The sequence below is a fragment of the Dermacentor andersoni genome, chromosome 4 (genome assembly GCF_023375885.2).
Source record: "Dermacentor andersoni chromosome 4, qqDerAnde1_hic_scaffold, whole genome shotgun sequence".
Classification (NCBI taxonomy): Eukaryota; Metazoa; Arthropoda; class Arachnida; order Ixodida; family Ixodidae; genus Dermacentor; species Dermacentor andersoni.
In genome coordinates, this window is record NC_092817.1 from 197,211,963 (window position 1) to 197,235,618 (window position 23,656).

The 23,656-nt window shown below is 47.5% G+C and overlaps 1 protein-coding gene across 3 annotated transcripts in view; it reads left to right on the plus strand.

Annotated features, from left to right (window-relative positions):
* 14-3-3zeta (tyrosine 3-monooxygenase/tryptophan 5-monooxygenase activation protein zeta) overlaps positions 1 to 23,310 on the plus strand; it is a 47,876-nt gene extending 24,566 nt beyond the window's left edge. For 2 of the 3 annotated variants that reach the window (XM_050177794.3, XM_050177793.3), the window contains exons 4-6: positions 8,635 to 8,798; positions 15,825 to 15,920; positions 18,378 to 20,266. In XM_050177794.3, coding sequence (XP_050033751.1) covers positions 8,635 to 8,798; positions 15,825 to 15,920; positions 18,378 to 18,437 — 320 coding nt within the window. In that variant the 3' untranslated portion in view covers positions 18,438 to 20,266. Of the gene's footprint in view, positions 1 to 8,634; positions 8,799 to 15,824; positions 15,921 to 18,377; positions 20,267 to 23,152 lie in introns of those variants that run through there. The other variant, XM_072288008.1, reaches the window with a different exon arrangement.
* Positions 23,311 to 23,656: the final 346 nt, after the last annotated feature.

Consider the following 23,656-nt stretch of genomic DNA (forward strand, 5'->3'; position numbering starts at 1 on the left):
GAAAACAATGAAAGCACGAGCGGTATATCCTCTTAAGACCCCTTATACAATGTATTGTATATGCATTATTTTTTCTATTCGCTTGCAATTACTCGAGGCATACATTCTGGATTTCATGTCCAGTGCATGTGGAACTGTGTGTGCAGAAGTGGCCTGCTCATATTCTTCTGTCATCCGCTTTTGAGAAATTTGACATAAAATTGAACTGGATCTGTGTTGTCACGGATGTTGGAAAACAACCTTGAAGTGTTTCGAATTCCTTGAGATTGCGTGAAAATCCAGGATGCAGCAGCAATATGGCAATATACTACAAAGTTCTATCTTCATCTCTGCATTTAGGCAACTAAGTACAGTGTTTTAATATAGCAGAAATTAGGAGATGGTTTCTTCTTCCAAATACATGGTGACGCACGTTTTGGCATTGAGCAGGGGTACATAAATTTTTAAAAAAAGTTCTTCCTGTTAGTAACATACTAGCAGGCAATAGAAACCAGCTTGAAGAGTGATTATGTCCCATAGCTGTATTTGGGCCTAAGGAGGAAATTGATGCGAAGAATTTCGGACTGAAATCACTGCACCGACGGGCGCTGGGTCAGTGCCGTCAGTGTCTTTGCAGAGGGAAGGGCAGCATGGCAACGCCAGCTGTGGAAGACAACAAATGCTTGCCAGCAGTGGCAAGCACGCAGTTAGCCGATGCTCAACCCAGAAATGGGCACATAGAGCGGCGCTCTAAAACATGCAGGCTACATAAAACCGCAGTTAATAAAACAGACTAAAAATGTCCAGCTAAAGACAACGCAAAGTGATGCAAAAAACAATTGTGCAGTGCTACCACTGATATGCAGGTTGTCACGAAAGGTATAACTTCAGAGGCATTATTTGGCCAGTAATATATTCCAATGTGTATAGCCTCGGGCAGCACTGAATAGCAGACTCATTATGTGCTAGGATTGGCACTTATTAAAAGGGTTAAGGTAGATGAAGCTTGCAACAATTCTACTCATGCTAGTAGAATGCCTCCCCCAACACACTATTTTAGCAGCACAACTGTAAACAATCAGTGGGAAGGCTATTTTGTGCATATTTATTGTTGGTTTCTTCTGAAAGTGGGCAATATTGGGAAGCACTGTTGAATAGCCCCAGTGCAGAAAGCTGAGGCAGCAAGCTTCACTATAAAGCATCGGAGGTAAAGAGGTGCATCTCAAAAGGTTACCGTAAGCATGCAGCAAAAAGATGTATCATCTGCATCGCACCTGCCGAGGGCAACGGACGAGACAATAAGGAAAGTAGTAGTGCTTGCATAAATTATGTGGCTATGGGTGTCTGAAAAAATTCGGCAGCGGCAGTTAAGACTGCTTATGTGTGGGAATGCCAAAGAATACAGTTTGCAAATCTCAAAACATCATGAACGCGCTCATTTTATACACTCAAGACAGGGCGTCACCTCCTCCCCATTGGCTGCAACGTGACGTGTGCAATGACGCACGCACCAGGCACAACTTCAGTTGGCTATAACCATGGAGCCACCGTGGCGTTGGGGAAGTGTTTGTCTCGCACCTCGAAGGCCCAGGTTCGATTCCCACCCACACCGAAATTTACCCAATTTTCTTTTCGAAGACATTAATTTACTTCGTTTGCAGAAACCTGCCTGACAAATTTGATGTGAATCCGATAATTTTTCGGGCATGCAGACAACGGATTTTGGCTCCATGGGGCACGTAATGCTTCTGCACTAAATTCCTTCTCGGCTTTGTATTTGTTGAAAGGCATGACAATTGATTGAATGTTTCTCGGTTGTCAGAAATGTACTTTGGGGCCCTTTTAACTCGTGTCATCTGCTGCTTACTTCTTTCCAGACTGTCTTGCTGTTGTTCGCACTTGTTTTTTCTTCTTGCTGCATGCGTCCTTTGCTAACCAACAATCTTGTGGGATGCATCTCTCAAATCTTTTGTATATGGCTCCATGATCCAAATAAACTTGTTGGCATATACAGTGGTGCACCGTGATAGTCTCATTGTTATATGCAGTCCTCTTTTGCAAGCCACTGTAGTGCCTTTGTGTTAACTTATTCAAGCCTTCCATAAGTACTGTATTTATTCGCATCTAAGGCCGACCCTGATTCTAAGCAGACCCCCGAAAGCCCTAAGCCAGTAAAAAAAAAAGCTTACCTCAAATGTAGGCAAAAGAAAGAGGACAGTGTTCACAAAATGAAAATAGCATTTATTGAATAAAGAACATGCCAAGCTCATTCTATGTTATCAAAGCTGCTACCCCCGTTGCTATCTTCCTTATCGCTGTGGTCTTCAAACAGTACATGCCATCCTTGTTGCGGCACACGCAATAAGCATCTCCCATTGCCCCTTCCGATGGCAGCTTTTCTCATCGATGATAGTCTCGTCCGGCTTGAACGTTCTGCGATGCCTCTGTGGCTGCACAACTTCTCATTTGAAAGTGGCACTATAGTGCCACGCCGCATGCCGGTGCCATAGAATAAAGAACCAGCTCGGATAGAACACAGATCAAAGTGGCGACGATGCTTGTGTACTTCACTTGGCTACTGGCGTGATTAGTAGTGGCTGGTATACTGACTTCTAGATGGCTTGTTTTAAGAACCTTGAATCTAAGCCGACCCTGGAGTTTTTTTTTTTGAAAAAGCTATCAGCCTAGATTCCAATAACTATTGTAATTAGTTCAAAAAGTTGCCACTCCTCTTATTGCTTGTTGTACGATGTCCTTGAGTGGCTCCTTTGCAGTTGGTCCTTCCTTATGTCATAGGCTTGACCAGCACTGCAAGAGTTGTGCTAGTGTCCACTGTCAGCAGTTGCAGCGACTGTACTACAGTTTCATGCATAATCGTGTTCGGTCTCCTCCATTTGTAGCCTTCCATAACAGTTTCGGAGTCAGTAAATTCGCAGGTCACTAGTAAGTCTTCCTCGCATTGCACGTACTTGCAAAAGCTCGTGTCACTTTCTGTGGCGCCATTGCCTGTAAGGTAGCTTCTTGGCAGAGTTCCTCACAACTTGTGAATTCTCCTTTCTCCACCTCTGGCAAACTGGTGACACGAGAAAATCCTGCATGCTTAAAGCTGTGGGTGATAGCCACTCAATGAACTTGCTGCTAGGTGCTGCAGAAGAGATGGACGGCTCCCAGCAAGTCAACTTCATATCCTTTAATGTTTTCGTACTACAATAAAATTGGCTGAAACAGGTTTTCTGTAGAACTTGCAGGCAACTTCAGCCACACCTTGGTCCAACAGTTGCAACACAGATGCCATCATGGCTGGCCATCATCATGGCTGGCCATGATGGCATCAGATGCCATCATGACAATAACCGCCTCCAAATTAGATACGAGCGTACTCTTTGGAAGAAGTTGCAGTCATCCAGGCTGCTTTGTTGACTCAATAGATGACTCCGTTCAGCAGTCATACACTTCACAAGCACCTAGGTTTGAGTGCTTTGCCAAAGGCGAGTAGAGGCAACTTTTCATCACCTGTGGCATTGGCTCCGAAAAGAGCCCTCTCACTGTCCTTTCGCTGCTTTGCAGCTGAGCACGCTTGTCGCTTCGGTGTGAAAGTGTGGCTCAGCAACAGTAATTCTGCAGCTCGGCAAGCCGGCTGTTGCGCCAGTTGTCTGCAGTGGCTGCTTCGAGGCCACATTGTTCGCTTCTTAACACGGTCAGACTATCCTCTGCTGCAGCTGAAATGGGTGTAGCCCATTTGCCAAGGGCTACACCCGCAGATGCTCTGGCCAAGGCCAGAGCATCTGCGTTTTCCTCTTAAATGCTCTGGTGACATTGCATTTTGCAGCCACACCACGAGTGCTGCTTCGACATCTGGAAACTTGGAAACTTGGAGCCTTGAACCCACTTTCGCTGGCTGGAGAAGCTCTGCTGAAATCTGTCTGTCAAGATTTCGAGATATACGAAATTTGGCCCAAAAGAACTTTGAGAAAGCGCAATAAATACATGGCAGCTATGGGAAATCGTTCGGTGCCATGGAAAAGTGCACGACTTAGCAGATTCTTTGAGATACGCGAGTTTGAGTTGGCAAGGTATTACTGTAGTTCATATGTCACAACTACAACTTGTGGATAGACTATTTACTCATCTCCATGCTGCCCGTGTACGAGGCACTGTTTTAGTCGCAAGTGAAGGCGGTGCACCGTGACCGGTATTGCAAGGACTTCATTCGCAAGAACGCTTCGCTCGTCCGGTTGTAAAAGGGTTCAGAACCGCGGCACGTTTCGTGTCATAAGCATTTCATATTTTGCGGCATGAAAGTTATGTTGCATTTAATTACATGGCATGTACACGGTTTGTAGTAATGAGACTGGGTCTGTAAAAAGAACGTATTGATCTGATCGGTGCATATTAATATAATTCTTCAAAAGCCTCCTTTGGTGTCGATACACCACTGCAAAGGCTCCCTGGAAGTCGGGTGCTGTAACCACTTTCAGAGAATGTGACAGCCTGTTGGATGGCAGGAACATTGCCGAAATGGTGACCTTTCAGGCTTTTCTTCAGGGCCACTATTTTGTAGCGATGCCTTATGCCTTATTCTATACTATTATCATCCACCACACACGGCCGCCTGATCCCGTTGATAATGTGGGCAGACCGTCGCTCTGACCACTGGCCAAGCACGAAAAGCCTGGAAAAGCAGATTCGGAAAAGGCATCGCTACAAAATACCGGCCCAGCTTTTGGAAAAGGAAAGTCTGCCGGGCTCTCATCGGGGCCTTACGGTGGCTGTGGAAAGGTTGAAACCCCTATCCGGGCCAGGTAGGTGTCCACAACGAAGTGTTGTCGTGGTGGAGCTTCCAGCAATCGGCAATTTCCGGTGATTTTCATTTCATGACTCTGTGGAGGCGCTCAAGGACTTCTTTGTAGAACATTGCGCTGACTGTTTGTCCCAGAGGTACAATTTCTTTGTGGACCACCCCACACTCATCAGAAAAGGCAATGAACATTGTCATTACCTTGAACCTCGACATTCTCGCTTTCTTGGGGTGCGGTAGTTCCCTGTGCACCACTGTGAACTTCGCACTTGGTTTTAGGGTTGTACTGGAACACCCATGGATTTGTCACCTTTTATTATTGGCTAAAAAGTCCTGCTCACTTTCTAACTGCACCAATATCTGATGGGGAACCTCAACTCTTCGTTTTTGTTCATCACTCGACACTTTCAGTACTAATTTCGCACAAACCTTCTGCATGTTCAAATTTTCAGAAACAAATTTAACTGCTTTGCACATGTTGAGGCCTTCGGCAAGTCATCTAATACTGGAACGACGATCAGAGTCCAGGCGATTTTTTTACTTGGCCACATTTTCGTCCAAACCGCTCATTGGAGGGTATCCAGATCGCTTCACGTCTTCAACAGTCTCCCGTCCGTTCTCGAACACTCCGAACCACAGGAAAACCTGGGTCCTTGACAGGGCGTTGTCTTTGCAAGCCTTGTTAAACAAGGCGTCTCGGAAGTGGTTTTGCCCAGGCGAAAGCAAAATATAATCTTCTACTGCTGCTCCAGCGAATGCTCCATTTTTGACGTTTTCTGCCATGCCAAAAACTGCAACGTATTTTGCATCACTTGAAATCCTCACTGTCAGAGCTCAGATGCAACTGCCACCCGGTGCGTTACTTAGTTTAGAACTCCCACCACAAATCCTGCTTACGGGAAATGCGCTACAGGTGGCGGCAGCGCCACGTGGCAGGCAGTCTCGTTACTTTAGACAGACCCTGTACTTGTGCTTTTTGTTTCATATCTGACTCACTACTTCTCGCTCGCAGTTGAAAGCAGCAAGTGGAATCTCTAGCCTTCGTAGCCTTGCCTGCTACGTATTAGTGTAGTAGACTGTTATGCGCCTCAATATGCGAAGTAGTACATGGGGTGCTCCTGTGCTGCAAGTGCCAATTTCGGACCTACAGAACGTTGCGGCATTCTCCTCATTCAAATGCACAGCATGCTCCCGTTGGGCACCTTGGCTTATCTCAAATTTTTTTTTGTTGGCGTTTTGCCTCTGGCATTTATAAAGCTGCGTTGGTGAAACCTCTTTGGCACGTGTAAGTCGTAAACACCAAAGAGGATTGCGCGCATCTTACAAGTTTGTTTCCTTCATTCCACTTGCATTGGAGTGAGTGTATTCGGTCCCGGGGTGAGAGTTTGCCAAGAGAGCTGGCTTGACAGTCGGGTAGCTGGCTCATTTGCAGCTTCAGTTGTGTGCGTGAAGTGTTGCCAACACTGTATTTGCATTGCACTTGTTGGGTACTCAACTACGGAGCAGAAACCTGGTGGCTTACGAAAAGGGTTCTACTTAAATTGAGGACAGCGCAACGAGCTATGGAAAGAATGATGGGTGTAACGTTAAGGGATAAGAAAAGAGCAGATTGGGGGAGGGAAGAAACGAGTTAATGACATCTTAGTTGAAATCAAGAAAGAAATGGGGCATGGGCAGGATATGTAAGAAGGGAAGATAACCGATGGTCAATAAGGGTTACGGACTGGATTCCAAGAGAAGGGAAGCGTAGCAGGGGGCGGCAGAAAGTTGGATGGGCGGATGTGATTAAGAAGTTTGCAGGGACAACATGGCCACAATTAGTACATGACCGGGGCAGTTGAGAAGTATGGGAGAGACCTTTGCCCTGCAGTGGGCGTAGCCAGGCTGATGATGTTGCGTGGCCTGGTGCAAAAGTAGTATTTTGTACAAGTATTTTTGGATTGCAGCAGTCTATCTGGACCTTAAAATGTGCTTTTAAGCCGTGTGTTGTGCATCGCCTAGTTGGGAGGTCAGGCAGCTAACCCGTCTGTAATTAACATCAGGTTGTTGCAAGCGGAGGATCAGTTCATTGTTGGGCCTTTATAGTCGTGAAGAAATGAAATTTGTTCTAACCCAGATTCTGCTATTCAGTAAATCGGGCAGGAACAGACTAGTGGTATGCTAGTGCATTGTGACCCATCTGGGAAAGGAAATTCCAGCTCCCAACTTTTGTAGTCAGTTCCTGCAGAACTTTAACATTGGGTAGAGCGCTTGATCACTTATCAGCATTCTGCAATGAAATAGGCCATTTGCGTGTAGCAGTTTACTTAACAATTTGCTGTGCAGTAGTCCTACCTTTGTACTGAGGTTATTTTGTTTAGGTTGAGCATTTGGGAAGGCAGTGGGGGCAAATTTAATGCATGCTAGATAACATCCAAGCCAATGCTGCATGTGATGCTCCACACACATTCCTAGATTACAGCTCTCATGTCCAGTAGCTTATAGCTAGGATTCTGCATTTTCTGAGTTTATTCTGAGGGCACTTTTCGTTATTTGTTTTGGCAAATTGGAAATTTAACCTTTTTACAGTGCAGTAAAATTCATTGTTTTCCACCTTTGTAGCATTATTTGCCTTTTAGTTTCGCGCATATTGTGATCTTGGAGGGCAAGAAAAGAATAGCACTTGCCACCGGTGAACGTGCAGCACAGGTTGGCTGAAACAAAGGTCAGGGCAAAGCTTTACTCTCGTTGGTCATGTGGTTGAAGAACAATGTCTGAGCCAATGCCAAAATATTACGAAAAGAATGGGGGAATGAAATTGTTTGCCACAATAGTTACAGCCTACTGTGCTGTCCGGCTGTTTCGAATCCTTCAGTACAATTAGGTGTGGCCCACACTTGTTCCAGTTTGAGTGTGGAACCTAATGATTAAATTTGTATCAATGTCTTAGCATAAGATTTCTGATGAAATTGTGCAATTCTTGTCAAATATTGAAAACTCATTAATCACATTCTGATGGGGCTGAAGATGTCCTACGTTGCTGACAATGAGTTGCAGGGGCTGAAGCATGGATTGTTCCTGTGTATGGACTACTGTGGTGTCAGTGTGGTTGCTTATCCATGTAGTTCTTGGTGACACTTTTAGCAGTTGTGTTGAAGTCCATACTGCTTGCAATGGCATAAAAGGACTCTCTGAAGTTGAGCTAAGAAAAACTAACAAGAGTCCGTGTGCCATTGGAACTGATGTGTCGAGTTGTAAAACATTCTTTCTTCATATAAGTTTTCATTATATGATGAGCTGTGTTGGCAGAGATGCCTTCTGAGTGCGCTGGCAGAGCATAGGGCCAAGGTAGACTGCATACCATTTCACCTTAATCTTGTTCGTGGATAAGCATGCTGGCAGTACTTTGGATTGTTAATCCTTTGCGAGGAATCTGTCGGGTTCAAAGACATTCCGACATTGGTGGCACTTGTGCAGCACATTATTTTCTAAAAGATGGAAATGTTTGACGTGGCAGGTGGTATGCCTGCATGTGGCTGTGTGGGCTTGCAACTGGTCATTTGGAAAGCATTGCAATTGCCACATCGAGTGTCTTTGTGACTCATTTCTTTGTGCTATGAAGTGTGCCGTTAGAATGCTCTTGGCAAGTGTAATAACTAGGCCTGCAGGGCATTTTTGACACTATTTCAATAGCTGTTGCTTGCACGATGAGCTAGGCTTAAGGTGCCCTGCTGTGCAGCGAGAGTGATTACTGTTTGCTCCGCAGGGCCTGTCTACACTTGCAAAGGGCATGCTTAATGGTGACTACCTTTGACAGGTCTTAGTTGATATCGGCCCCTAATGGCGTGTGGTGATGGATCGTGTGTGCATTGCCATAGGTGTGGTCGAGGAGTCTCAGAAGGCTTACCAGGAGGCCTTTGATATCAGCAAGAGCAAAATGCAGCCCACGCATCCCATCCGGTTGGGGCTTGCCCTAAACTTCTCTGTGTTCTACTACGAAATACTGAACTCTCCCGACAAGGCATGCCAGCTGGCCAAGCAGGTAACCCAGCTTTCTGGCCCATCTCTCAAGTTTCTCTTCTTCTCTTCCTTGCTCCCCCTCCTGTAACTAGGTGTGGTAGAGGAGTCTCAGAAGGCCTACCAGGAGGCCTTCGACATCTCCAAGGGCAAAATGCAGCCTACACATCCAATTCGACTTGGCCTGGCCCTCAACTTTTCTGTGTTCTATTATGAAATTCTCGCTGCCCCTGACCGGGCCTGCCACTTGGCCAAGCAGGTAACACACGGCTTAGAGGCCACTTTTTTTTTCTGCCATGCCTTGGGTGCCTTGAACGCTGCCGCCACTGCCTGCCTGGGCCACTAGGGCAAGGCTTGTCGTCTCTCGTGACTGACCTCAACAGTTGTTGCAACCTGTCTACTAACAGCATGAGCAGCATTGAAATAGCTGTGGGATGGGTAGCTTCTCAATGGTGTGATTGTCGAGGGCACTAGAAGCTGGCAAGATGTTTCCCCTTTTGCTAATCATGTCTGTAGACACTCGGGTGCTACGATTAGCTTGAACTGTACTGCACACACCACCCTGTTGTGTGGTGCCCTTCAAGTTCAGAAATGGTCAGTGTCCATAACGTAGGTTGCACAATGCTAATGTCAGCAGCTTTTCTTGTTAGCTTGGGTGTGGGCAAGATACTTATGTTAAAGCACTGGTGGTAACATTTAGGAAGTTGCAGTTTGCATCATACGTGTTCTTTGCTTGATCAGTTCGCTACATGGAACATGCAGTGCAGCATTGGCAGTGAAAGGCATGGCAAAAAAAAAAAAAAGGCATGGCCGTGGTTTGCTTGGACTGGCTACTTTGAGGCGTTTGAAGGAAACCACACGTAGGGTTTGTAATTTTGTCAAGACTCGCAGTGAAAATTGTGTGAGGCTTTGTGATTTTAACCAAAAAGGAAGTTCATTCTTCATTACACTTGTCACAGAATCTGTAGCCATATGAATACAGCATTAAAAGCGTATCCGAGCTCGGCTAACTTATGAAGTACTGTAAGCACAATTGTTTAATTTGGATTTAGGGATATGCAAGGCTGAGTACTTGAACAAGCTTTCTATTGCATTGAGCAAGCATTAGTGTAATTATTTGGCGTACTCCTCACTGCAAGCTGCCACTTAGTGCCCATGTTTTGCATTTATGTAGCATAATTACGGCTCCAGCAAATACAGTTTTTGCAAGTGTCTTGTGTGATGGTACCATGTGAATGCTAGAGCAGATATGCAGATGACATGAATAGGGATCGCAGCATATAGTTCCACACGAGCAGGATCCCCCTCCCCCCCCCCCCCCCCAAAAAAAAAAAATTGGGTAAACAGTGTAAGTCATTGCTGGGGAAAGTGCAGAACCTGCCCACAAGTAGTTGCCAATACATATATAGTACATTTTGGTTAAACATGTAGTAGCAGAGAAGCAGCAAGAGTTGTCCTTAAGTACTGTGACATTTGAATAAAACTGGATAACGTTTCGTGTTAAATGTTTGATAAGTGGCCAGTCAGGGGATTGTGCACTCTTTTGCTGACACTCTAGTCTCGTGCATCATGAAAATCCAAAGGATGTTGTAGTTCTGTTAGTGGTTAAATGGTGTCTAGAGTCAACATCGAGGGAACTGATTTAGCGTGCAGTAGATATTACCTTTGTATGTGTATATGTTGCTGTATTTGCATTCATTGCAAAAAAATTGCAGCTAAGTGGGGTGTACTTTCAATTAAACTTGCTGAAAGGTTTTGTCTGCTGAGCATGTTAACACACAACCTATTTTACATCCATTTCTATGAAAATATTTTAAGCTAAATTCATTTCATGAATGATTGCATGTCTGCATGTCTGTGGTCATTGTTAGTTTAATTGGTAGGTCATCAGTATATTCATGGGTTTGACAGATCATTGGTCTGCATGCTTTGCGTTTAGACACTGAAACTTGTTGGCAAAGGAATATTATATGTGCTGTACATTTGCTGAATATTTAGCTGTGCTTAATTGTAGGTCATGTTTACGACAAATATTTTTTTTTTCTCCTTTTGAGGGCAGTTGTGTTCTGGACAATTGCTGTTGGATGTTTTATTGTACATGACTAACATCCATTGCAAACCCTCACTGGAGTTGGGTTACACACTATACAGTCAACCTGCTAATTTTTCAGTGACCGGACCGACAAAATAGGATTATCTGGCGGGTTGAATTAATATAAAACGCCGAGACACACGGCAGATTCATCTTTCAATATTTGACTGATTCTCACACGCCCCCCAAATCAAATGCATCTACTTTCTATGTGTCCAAAGTGGAAAATTAAGGTAGAAATGATATTAGAGCTCCTAAACAAAGGAGTAATGCACACCCTATATTTAGCAAGAAAGGTAGACGAGGATCTACCGTTGCCCAGTGGCAACTGGTTTTTAGTCGGCTTAGCCACATTTTATCAGTGTTAGCAGTAAAGCAATACAAACTCTACAAAGGAAGGTTTGGTTTCATAACTGCAGTGAGCCAGCAATTTTTGGCCCAGTTGCTGTAAAAGAAAGGTGCATATTAGAATCTGGTATATAGTGTAATTGGACATGTGAGCCATGGTTATAGCTTGAAAAGTTTTCCTAGGTCAGGTCAAAACTGGCCATTATCGATGGGAGATGTGTTCGATGCATTTACTGTTGCTTAAGCGTCGCCCAGACGCACTACCACTGAATGGGCTCCCTAAGGGTCAGGCACGTGCCGACTGGTCAAGTTCAACTTATCTGGCAAAGGCCAATTTTAGGATAGAAATAATGAAAGTTTGGGCCCATAGAAATGCGCAAGCACTGTTTGGGACCTTTGGTCAGAATCAAATTAACGGATGTCTACTGTATCATTGCGCACTGAGCGATATCCCTTAAAGTGATTGACCAAGAAGGTGGACCCTGTTCATACACAAAGGCCTTGTGTAGACAGGTGCATGCAGCTGGAATGTGCAGTTAAATGCAAGTGCAATGCAAAAGCAGCTCTTAGTTTGACAGTAAACAGGAGCTGTTGTGCATTGCCCTTTGTCTCGAGGTACGGGAAGAGCATGCTTGTGACACGGGAATATTAAAGCTATTAAATATTGAATAGTTGCACCGATATGTTGGGCGCCGTTTTACTTGGTGATGGCAGTAAAGGGTAGTGATGGTCTTAAGCAGTGTTACTACTGCTCGCTCGAGGGCGCGCAATTTAACATCCGCTAAAGGCATGTGGACCTGCCGGACGATATTTTCTCTGAAACTGCTTCTTCTTGGCTCAAAGCAAGCACTGCGAGGTTCCTGCAATGGTAGTTTTAAGTCCATGTTGACTTAATATTGGCCTTTAATGTTCCTCAAGAGAACGAACACATTGACAGCAAGCTTCTTGCACTAGCGTGCCACGCAACACCAAACTGAGTTTTCGGGTAAAGAATGGAAGCAGCTCACCACTGCCAACTGCTGTTGCCTTGGTGATGATCAAGTGCCACGGATGCCACTAGGCCCAACCTGCTTAGCTTTGAAGACATGGCATACAGCACTTGACACAATTGCCGACCCTAGCAGAATTGTTTTGATAACGCCTTCTCATTGCAACGATTTGTACACACACAAAAAATAGGCAGCTATTCGCGGTATCCAGAGCCCAAAGGGCGTCATGCAGTCAAGCAGTTTCGCATGTTGCGCAGTGGCGGCAAGACTTGGTACAAAGCAAGCAGTCTAGCTTGCTTTGTACAGCTCTCGTTCGTGCTACAGGTTGGAGAGTGGTTGTCACTTCTTACAAAATATAAAGTTAAGGCAGTTTATTCTACCAACCACTGTTTTGTAGCAAATGCGAAGTAGTCTCTTTGTGTCACCGGTGGTCGAGACACACTTAAGCCGGGCAGTTGACAGGACGGGGATCTGGTCACTTGGCTCCCTGCCGTTGTGCCAGCTGTTAATTTTGACGTTGGCAAGTATATATACAGTCAAACACGGATATATCGAACCCACATATATCGAATTATTGTGTGTATCGAACTCGTAAATTATCCCCTTGAAAATTCTGTGTTAAAGTATAGCAATCCGTACGTTTATATCTAACGATATTGTTACCTGCCATTGGATATATAGAACGCCGCGCGATCTCTGCACTTGCTGCACCCGCGAGCTCCGCGCCTCCCACGAAATGCTTGGAAAATGTGAGAGCGAGAGGGAGGGAGGCTCGGACTGTACTCCCGCTGCGCACGCTCTCTGACTTGCGGTACTGTTTTTTTTTTCTCTCTCTCAATGTCTCTCATCCTTCCCCCGCGTAACCATAGTGATCTGCTCGAAAAAGAGGAAAGAAGGTGCCGGCGGCCTCCTCCTTTTGCCTTTTTTTTTTCTTTTTGCTTTTTCACGAGTTTTGCTCAGCCAACCACAGCTCGTGCCTTTTGTACGTCGCTTTTGCCCTCGGAGGTGACCATCGCGAGCGGCTTGTTGGCGGAGGCTGCGCACGTGAATTCTTGTGTTGTGTGCGCGTTCTTGTGTTTCGTGTTCATTATTGTTTTGCGTGCGTCTCACGACACGTGTGACTGGATCGTGGTGAGCTGATGCGGAAGCAATGGCCACAGCAAGCACAAGCAGAGTCAAGAAGCGCAAGAACCTGGACTTTGCGACAAAGCTGAAGGCCATTCAGCGTGTTGAGGCGGGCGAGAAAAGTGCGACGGTGGCAGACGACTTCCGGATTCCTCGGAGCACTCTAAGCACCTTGTTAAAAAACAAGGCGGACATGAAGTCTAAAGTGGCGGAGCAACGAACGTCGGGAGCTTGTCATGTGCGCGCTCCTGCCCACGATAAAGTTGAAAAGGCCCTCTATGCGTGGTTTTTAGAGGTGCGGGCTAAAAACATTCCGGTGGATGGCCCAATGCTAATGGCTAAAGCTAAATGGTTTGCCGCTGCACTCGGTGATAACTTCGCCGACAATACAGGGTGGCTGCAGAGGTTTAAGAACCGCCATAAGATAGTTGGCAAAACCATTTCTGGGGAAAGCGGAGCAGTCATCAGCCAGGATATCCAGCAGTGGATTTCGAACGAATGGCCGGAAATTTGCACGAAGTTTTCACCCGTGGAAATCTTCAACGCCGACGAGACCGGGTTGTTTTGGCAGATGCTGCCAAGCAAGACGCTCGACGTCCGGGGCAGCACGTGTCATGGGGGCAAGATGAGCAAAATCTGCGTGAGCGTTCTGCTCGCTGCAAACATGGATGGCTCTCAAAAGCTCCAGCCCTTTGTGATTGGCAAAGCAAGGGCACCGCGCTGCTTCATAAACTGTAAGCAGCTCCCCATTCGCTACGCCTTCAATAAGAAGGCATGGATGATGCGTCAGCTGTTTACAGAATGGCTGCAAGCGTGGGACGTCGAACTGGGCAAGTCGGGGCGTCACGCTTGCCTTCTCGTCGATAATTGCTCGGCCCATCACACCAACTGCGAGCTCAAAAGCATTGTGCTCAAGTTTCTGCCGGCAAACACGACAGCGAAGTTGCAGCCGCTCGATCAGGGCATCATTAAGTCGTTCAAAGTCGGCTACAGGAGGCGACTCATTGATAGGCTTTTGGTGAACCTCCGCATGGGCACCGAGCTTAAGGTTGACCTGCTGGGCGCCATTCAAATGATGACGGGCGCCTGGAGAGACGTGAAGCAGGATACCGTGGCCAACGGCTTCCGGAAGGCAGGCCTCATGACGGCCAAACTTCCCGAAACCTGTGAAGACGGCGACAACGAGTGCATGGACGACGCGTTTCGCGAGTTGTCGTCCCTTTTCCCGGCTGCCGTTCCAGCCGAAGTGTCTGCTGACGATTTTGTGAACGTTGACGGCAATGTTCAGGCTGTTGCGAGCCTCGCCGACGAGGACATTGTAGCTGCAGTCGCAGGGACCCAGGCCGACAGCTCGAGTGGCGACGAAGATCGTCCGGACGAGGGGGCGGCTACACGCTCGTACTCCGCCGCTGAAGTGGCGGCCGCGTTCAGCTTGATTCGCCGTTGTTGCGGCGACATGGAAGGAACCGGGCTTTAGCACCTGAACAGCCTCGATAAGATCGAGGCTGGAGTCTTTAATTTTATTTGCAAGGCGAAGAAGCAGACCAACATAAGCGATTTTTTTTTTTTCACGCAAATAAAGCATTACGTTGCGTCGTGTGTGCGGAAATAGTTATCATTCTTGAATGCGCCGATCGGTAGGTCATCGTCCACCACAGGTAGTCTCTGGGCCTGTATTTTTTTATATCGAATTAATTCGTGATCCCCTTCAAGTTCGATATATCAGTGTTCGACTGTACGCTCTAGTGTGAGGAAACTAGCATTTTTAATTTTGCCAGTGTGCACATGTATCTAGTGCGGAGAAGCTGCTGCATTTCAATGCGAGACAAATGAGATTGCCTGTGTGCCTTGCATTGGGGGCACGTAAAAAAAAATTAACGTCCCTCAATGTCATGTGCGTCGTAATTGAAGTGTATTTGTGCGGCGCTGTTGAATACATATTGATGCAATGAATGTTTACGCATTCGAAGTGTTGGGAAAGATGCTATGCTTTCGAGGGATTTTGGTTTTGCCATGCAACACCCAGGAATTTCAGCCTGTGGGCATGTCATTTGCAAAAGGAAAACACGAGTCAAGCAGCGTGCCGAAAGCTCGAATGTTGTTTATTTATGTCAAACTCGTACTTCTCGAAGTGGGGATAGGACTCCTGTGTACATCAGAGCACTCCCCCCCCCCCCCCCCCCTACCCTAACTTGTTGCTTTACCCTAACCTTTATGTCTGTGTGTTCGTGCAAACCAATTTTTCAACATTGAAAATGCACATTAGACTTTGTGTTCAAGTGTGCTATGATTTCTTGGAAGTTAATGATGTTGCGTGGTGCACACTGTAGAAACTTGCAGCCTTGTCGGCATAATTTTGCTACAATACATTTAATTTCCTTTGGAATAGAAATGGGTTTTGGGTTGTTAGACCAGTCAGCATTGTACGAGCCATCCGTGATGCAGTGTAGGCCCCTGTGTGGCGGGCACTGAAGTGTTTGTTCTTGCACTTTTGCAGGCATTCGACGACGCTATCGCGGAGTTGGACACGTTAAATGAGGATAGCTACAAGGATAGCACGCTCATAATGCAGCTCCTCCGAGACAACCTCACGGTGAGTTCCCTTTGAGTCCTCTGGGTAACTAGCAGCAGAAAGGAAAAGCTTGGGATTCTTGTATTTCATGTACCGTATTTACACGATTGTAAGTCGACTCGAATGTAAGTCGACCCCCCCATATCGCGTGACCGAAAAAAAAAAAAAAAAAGAGCATACCCGAGGGCGCATTCGATAACGAAAATTTATTAGTAGCTGACATGGTCGCTGGACTACTCGTCTTCACTAGTGCTGCGGTCCCACAGCGCGTCGTGGTCCAGCGAAATTTCAAATTTGGCAAACGACTGCACCAGGACATCCTGCAGAACAGCAGCCCACGCCAAATGCACCCAACCACACGCAGCCGTCAGGGAGGCTCTTTTGACAAGTCCGGTTGGCGTATTTTCGCAGTCTTCTGCCGCCAGCCACTTGTACTCACGGCGGAGCAGAATCTTAAAATTAAGGCGAAGGTCCGGGCTTGTTTCATGACCACGTCGCACTTCACTGGCAGGGACTGATCACGCATTTCAGCGACGTACGCCGCAAGCTTAGCCTACAGCTCCGGAAAGCTTCCAGACTTTGGCACGTCGGAAATTTCTCACTTGTCGTCACAGGTGAAAATTTCGCTTCGCTGCAGTCGCCACTCTCGCACCACCCGTTTAGAAACATCGAAATTGCGGCCCGCTGTGCAGTGATTTGTTTCTTCGGCGTAAAGGATGGCAGCCCTCTTAAACGCTGCTGTGAACGAGTGCCGAACGATTAGTAGGCTGGAGCACTCATGACGACTGGGGAAGCATAGAAGTAGCACGTAGCCGGCAGTCAAGTGGAACGCGTCAAACCAATACCATGCCAATACCAATGCGTTCAAACAGAGAAAGAGAAACCAGCGAGCGGTGTCTGCTCTTCCATGAACTACCGATACTCCCCGCAAGCGCCGCCGTTCTGAGGGTGCCGCCGCAAATGGGAACGGCGGCGCTTCCATCAACTATCGACACCCCCCCCCCAGCCATGAGTTGCATGCACTGTAAAACTCTCAAAAATGTTGAAAAACTCTTCCGAAAGCGAACAAACACGCGGGATAGCGAAAAAATACGGGTAGGGCCATAGAGCAAACATAAAATTCTAACTGCGTTGTAGCTCCCGTTGGTATCGCGTTTTTTTGGCGGTGCCATGTTTCGGTTTCGATTGTAAGTCGACCCCCTAACTTCAGACTTTCAAATTTAAAAAAAGGGGTCGACTTACAATCGTGTAAATACGGTACTGTGTGTAGACTACTGTAAGCGCCTTACCCGTGCAAGGGCCGCGTTCCCAACAATGTGGGGGGAAAAAGGTGCGGCCCTTGCACTAGTCCATACGATAGTGTGCACATCTAGATTTTACTAAAACTCCATACGGACAGGGAACCCCCACTACGCCGTGCTTCATCATGAGATTGTGGTTTTGGCACGTAGAACAGAATTAAATTATTGATTCAGATTTGGTGCAGTCTTGATTTACCTTAGTTTGAAAGGCCTTCATCTGCCGTTAGTGTTCGTGGATGAGGTTTCTGTCGGCACCACCCTCCTCATCCAGTTATCTATTTTCACTGTGCTGGCTCGACCCTATCAAACCCCTCTCCACTTGAGCTCCTTGCCTCTTGTCAGCCAGTTAGATCAGAAAAACTCTCTCAATGCAGTATTATTTGCTTTGAAAGCAAACATAAGGCACCTATAAACCAGGACAGCATTTTATTGTTCTTCTCAAATAACGCTGCTTGCATTGGTGGTTGCGTGAATTTGACCTCAGATTGGAATAGTTCTTTGCTATAGGGCCCATGGTTTGTACAAAACTACTGTATTTGCACAATTCTACTGCACTACCAATTGTAACTTGCAGTTATATTACTGCCCATTTATGTTAAAAATTAATGCAGATTCTACAGTGCACATCAAGTAACGAAGCCAGGTAGATGTGTACTGTGTTCAAACAATTTCATGCAATGCACACAGCTGAATGTTAGCGGCTGGCTACTATCGGAGTCCGACGACACCGCCTTTTCGCCGTCTGCAGGCCACAAAAAGTAATCTTCAGTTCCATTTAATGCACAAGCAGTGGCACACTTCTGGAGGCTCACGGAACCATTGTCTGTGGGTGGGCATTCCGTGCAGCATGGATCCATCTTGTGATGTCTCCGAGCATTACTTTCTTCAGATGACCAGTTCGATAAGTGTGGCTAGCTACCTTGCATAGCTTTTTTAAGTAAGAATTTGTTTTGTTTTTGAGTAAACATGCAAATTTGAGAGCGCCTTTTATTGAAAAGTGTGCATTAGAATTGTGCAAATGCGGTGTGCAATGGAGGACTGCACTTGCAGTAATCTCTTCGGCAACAATGCACTGTTGTTTTTAAGCCATTCCATCTTCAGTATTTATGCACACAAAGCCCGCTGTGGCACTCTGATGAGCGTGGGTGTGATGTGTGGTGTTCCGTGTGCTGCGCAGCTCTGGACGTCGGACACCCAAGGGGACGGCGACGAGCAGCAGGAAGGTGGTGACAATTGATCTTCGTGTGTGCACCGAGCCCCTTCCGCGTGCATTCCCATCGCGCCGCGGCCGCCCCAGCAGCAACGCCGACACCGTCGTCCCTCGCAGCAGCCGGCCGATGGCGATGCTGATGCTGCTGCTGCCGACGTCGCCGCCGCCGCTGCCGCCGCCGCCCTCCTCTCCTTCCCCTCCCTCACCGCCCGCCCTTTCTTCCTACTGCCGCCGCCGCCTCTGGTCGTTGTGGTCCTTGCCACCGCTGCGCCTCCTCACCTCACGGCCTCCCCTCCTCTACTCTACTCCTCCTGACTCTTTTCATTCGTTGTCTTGTTTTCATGTCTACCTACCGCGTGGAAGAAGGGACGCTCCCCCCCCCCCCCCCCCCCCCTTTCTGTATATCTCGTCTTGCCAAACCTCACTTTAGGGGGAAAGGGTCTCGAAACAAAGCGAGCATTATTGGGCGGTCACGTTGTGTGGTGTCACTTCTTGAGCCGTGGTGTGTGGTGTCACGGCCGCCTAAGTATCCGCCCCCCTTCTCGCGCATTTTTTAATGTCTGAAGGAGGAGGAACGCAAGCTGGTCCAATGTTTTCGTGCTCCCATCTTGTTCTCTTCCGTTTCCAAAGGAATTTTGCCTTCTTGATGTGCAGTTTCTAACATGGGGGCGGGGGGGTTGTGTCCATGCCCCGTCGACCGGGTGCTCTTGTCTTGTCGGATAGCTGGTTCCGTTGTTGCTCTCCCACCCTCCTGTTTGTGTGTGCCCAGATATCAAGAACCCCACCCCCACGTTTTGTTCCCTTGCGGTTGTGCCTAGGTGTTTTATGTAGGGGGGAGGTGGCCCAAGCTACTTGAGTGCACGCGCTCCAACAAACCCACCTCTTTCTTCGGTGTTCATTTGTTCACTGCTGTTTTAATTTGTCCAATCCACTGTAGCCAAAAAAAAAAGGAAGCATCTCGCCTCCTTTCCTCTGTTGCAACCATTCTTGGAGGGAGCTTTGACAGCAAGAATCCCAAGTCTTCCGTTGTTTTCACTGTTTTTTTTTCCTGAATGAGGGGAGGGAGTGTTTACCTGGTTGGACTTTTTCCACACATGACACTTGGCTGAGGCAGTGCGCATGCGCATGCAAGTCTATACTCAGATTAAGAGAAACTTAGGTTTAACATTTATTTCGAAGGAAGATTCGTGCCTCCTGTTGGACAAAGCGGCGGCAGCGACCACTTTTCTCTCTCCTGCCACTACCCTTGTCTCGGACATAATTTTTTAAGTGTTCAGGTTCGTGTACAGCTTCTTTTTTTTTTTTTCCCCGTCCCTCAACTGTTTCTGTTAGATTTTCTTTTCCCCCCTGGGAGAATGACGTTCTAGTGATGCGCAGAGCTTTTTATTTGTTCGATAAAGATTGAGAAGGCAGGGGGAGGGATTGCTTAGAATAGGGAAAAAAAAACCGATGCGTGGCGGCCCTCTTTACACCGCCCAACGTAGGAAGTGCTTCTTTCTTTTCTTTCCCCTGTGGAATATAAGGGAGGGGCCAGCGAACGCCTGCGACCACTACTGTATTTATGATCTTCCGTAGCTGACCATTTATTTTTTCCCCCCTCGAAGGCGTCACTCTCGTTGACATCTTGTTTTCACATGTTGGAGCCTATGCTCCCCCACAACTCGGTCTCTCTCCTGTCCTCCTTGCCCTCCCTTGCCCCCTTCCTTCTCCCTCCTCGCAGCAGCATCGTTATATTAAAAAAAGAACATTGTCATTTACCAGAGCTGTCACCCGATTCCTTTTGTTTGCCCTCCTGTTTGAGCATACAGTGTACTGAGAACTGATGATGGAAGAGAAACGTGTGCCCTTGATTTCGATCCCCGGTGGTGGTTTTTCATTTTCAACATTTTTTTTTCCTCTACAAGCAAGCGCATTCAGTGTTATTGCTGTGTGAAGCAGAGCGTGTGATTTGCCAGTTCCCCTCCTGTGGTGGTTGAATCGTCGGGTACGTCCCTGAAGACGGCTAGAGTGATGAGCACGTGTTGTCCACGGCGGCATCAGAAGTGCTGGCTTTTATCTGCTCCGTCGGGTCAAAAGCCTGGGCGTTTGGTAGCCGACGATGGATGAGTATGACACCAAACCACAGCCCCCTGCGGCTGTAAGAGTGACCGGTGCGTGGACAAGTTGCAGCAGCAGCAGCGGCGGCGATGGTCTCCATTAGTGCTAACCCTGTGGCATTAGTGTTTAACCTGTTGCTGTATCATTGAGCAGGCAGGTTGTAAATGTGCTTCGGCCCTTACACTTGTAAAATCTGACTGCCAGCCTTGTGGCGTCCATCGGCTGGCTGCACTGACCTGTGTCATGGAAGGATCATGTTCTGGAAGCTGCTATTCACTGTGCGAATGATAGCGAGTACACAAACTACAGCATTTTCCATACTTCTGAAAGTTGGCTTACTTTTGGGCTAGTTTGAAGTATCTTAGCAGATAACCTTTGAAAGCAAAGTTCACTCGAAAGCCAAATGAAGCAATTTGTACCAGACCTCCCCACTGTGAACAGACAGATTGAGGCTGAAGGGCTGCTTATTGCAGCTTATGACATCTGGAAAAGTTTTCAACAGAGCTGTCAGTTCGAATGAGCATGTTGTGCACTCGATGTGGCCCTGCAAGAATGCCTCTAGGTGTGGTTCAGTGCAGTTTCACTAAACATTGCCACTGGCGTTCTCAGTTGCAGGCTGTTGGTGCAACACTATAGAAATCTGGGACCTCATTGTGTAATTGCTCAGGTTTCCGTGCATCTTAAGTGATAAGTCTTCATGCAAGCCAATCGCAAGGGGCAGAAACCTTGCAAGGTAAATTCTTGCCCACTGGGGCTTCTGTAGGATATCTAGCAAGTGCTCCAGATCAGTTGTGCAAGTTAGTGCAGATATGTAGGGGTCATTCGAACTTCCTGGGCAAGTTGCATACTTGATTTGAAAATTGTAACAGCGCTAACATATGCATCCACAAAGTAACAAGGACGAGACGTAAGCACTGTCTCGTCCTTGTTACTTTGTGGATGCATGTGTTAGCGCCGTTACAATTTTCAAATAATGTAGGGGTCTTCAAGGTAAAAGCCAAATTGGTGCAGCCGAGATGTGCCTAGTACTGACACCTTCCAATGCGAGCGGGCAACCTTGCAGTTACTTGAGTTGGGGAATGTCTGAAAGCAAAATGTGCAACAGTTCTGAAAACTGGTGTTTGAGTGCAAGAGGTGGGCTTGTCAAACGCCATGGTTTAACCTGTCTGGTCGACACTGCACGGACCCAGTGGCCACCCTCGAGCCTTTCGTATAGGTCCCACGTCTAAAAGCGCACCCGCGGTCTTGTACGGCGAGGTCTGCTGTTATAGGGAATGTGTGAATATTTCAAACGTTGGGAAGTGTGCAGTCCCCTGCTTAGCAGCAGGTGATGTGGTTGGTGGCGCTAGCACCTGTTCCACAAGCTTCTGCGTAGACACGAGGGCGAACTTTTGTCCCCAAGCCGAAATAAGGTACATACAGGTAATGAAGGTCCGTAGAATAGTACGTATATTTGTACACAATTTTTCGACATAGTTCCCACAGCGGTTCAGTCCTAGTAGCAGCACTATAGCTGCCCCTGTGCCATGTCTGTCAGCGATGCGTGCAGTCTCCCTGAACGCTCAATCATGCAAGTCTTCACCGCCTTTTGCGAACACTCACCACCACCTCGCGCTTCCTCAAAGCGAGACTCCTTTCCCCATGCGTGGTAAGCATGCCTCTTCGATGGGCGTTCGTCCCTCGCGCCATAAGCACAACCGCCAACTTCAATAACTGACAGCAGCGCGGTGCCGAGGAGCTGCCGGCAGGTAGGGCCGGTCCGGTAAAGAAAGGTCCACCGCTGGGGATGGATATGTTGATTTCGCATTTACAGCGATAACTTGGCTGAAAAAGTAGGGGCAGGCTGATTTGCCCTGTAGCTTCAGGCCCTTGAACTGAAGCCCGGTGTACCGTTGAGATCATGAGCCTACGGACCACGGGATCGGAGGTCTGCGCGCCGTGGTATTCGCGTTTCCAGTCTCTACTAGTGTATGCAAATGATGTACGGTTTCACTTGCTGCAGTTAGTTTGCTGGGAAATGGTTTTAGAAAATCCGTCGTGGTCCGTACAATTGTGTGGCTGACTACGTTTTGTGGATTTGAACGTGTACGACGACTAATGTAAGCACCAGTTCCTCGGACACTACCAAGCCTTGCGCGGTACCTGGGCTAATCGTGCCAGAAATTTCGGTACCTAATCCCGACGGCGCCCAAGAACGACGCTTGGTCGTTGCTGCATGGTGATGGCTAAAGTAAAAACTTGGCAGAAGGTATGTGGCCCAATACATTGTCCCTAATGTACAGACGTTATTCGACCTGTTTGGCGACCTGTTCTGTTCGCCAACCGACAGTCGTCGTGTAGCAGAACGTGGGCGCTACTGCACGCCCGAGTGTTATGGCACGCCTGTTCGAACGTGCTCGTGTGTGCTGGAAACCGTACTTTCTACTAGCGGCTTCTGCAGTAGTGCTGCTGTGGCGGCATCTCGCGGCGATTCTTAATGGAGAAGTGCAGCAGCGAATCGTGCATTCGGGTACTAGGGAACGCTGGCGGGGTCCATTTTATGTAACGCGAGAATTTGCCGCCTTAGCGTAGACAATATTGCCTGTCGTCTTCCCGTGCAAACCGGGCTGCTCAACCGTTGCCTCTGCCTGTCTCTCTCTTTGCAGCGACATGAGTGTAGCCGAGTCAACGGGGGTGTAGAAAACGTTGTCGGCGGACTCCAGGCCTCGATTGCTGGGACAGTTGTTTGTAACGCGGGAGGTGGCCGCCATCTGTTGCCTTGCGGGGAAGGCAGAAGCAGAATAAATGTTTTGGTGCAAGTTTCTACCTGTACCCACTTTGCCCGTGGGGTGGTGGTGCGCCTGCGCCGCGTTCTTGCACCCCGGCTTTGCAGGATCAGTCACTTGTGTGTCCCTTGTGTGATTGCGGCGGATGCACATTGCCGGCCTCGACGCCACATTGCTGGGCTCTGTCCCTCGGAGAAGGGGCGTTTAACGAATTGCCAAGAGTGCCTTTCGTCCTGTCACCTGCTGGAAGCAAAAAGTTTCGTCTACGTAGATCAAGTGATGGTACGTGCGCCACATCGGTTGCTTGCACGTAAGCGTCTGGTGGAGGGGGATGCCGACACGTACAGGAATGAAACTGCTGCAGCTTTTTTATTCTTTTGTTCA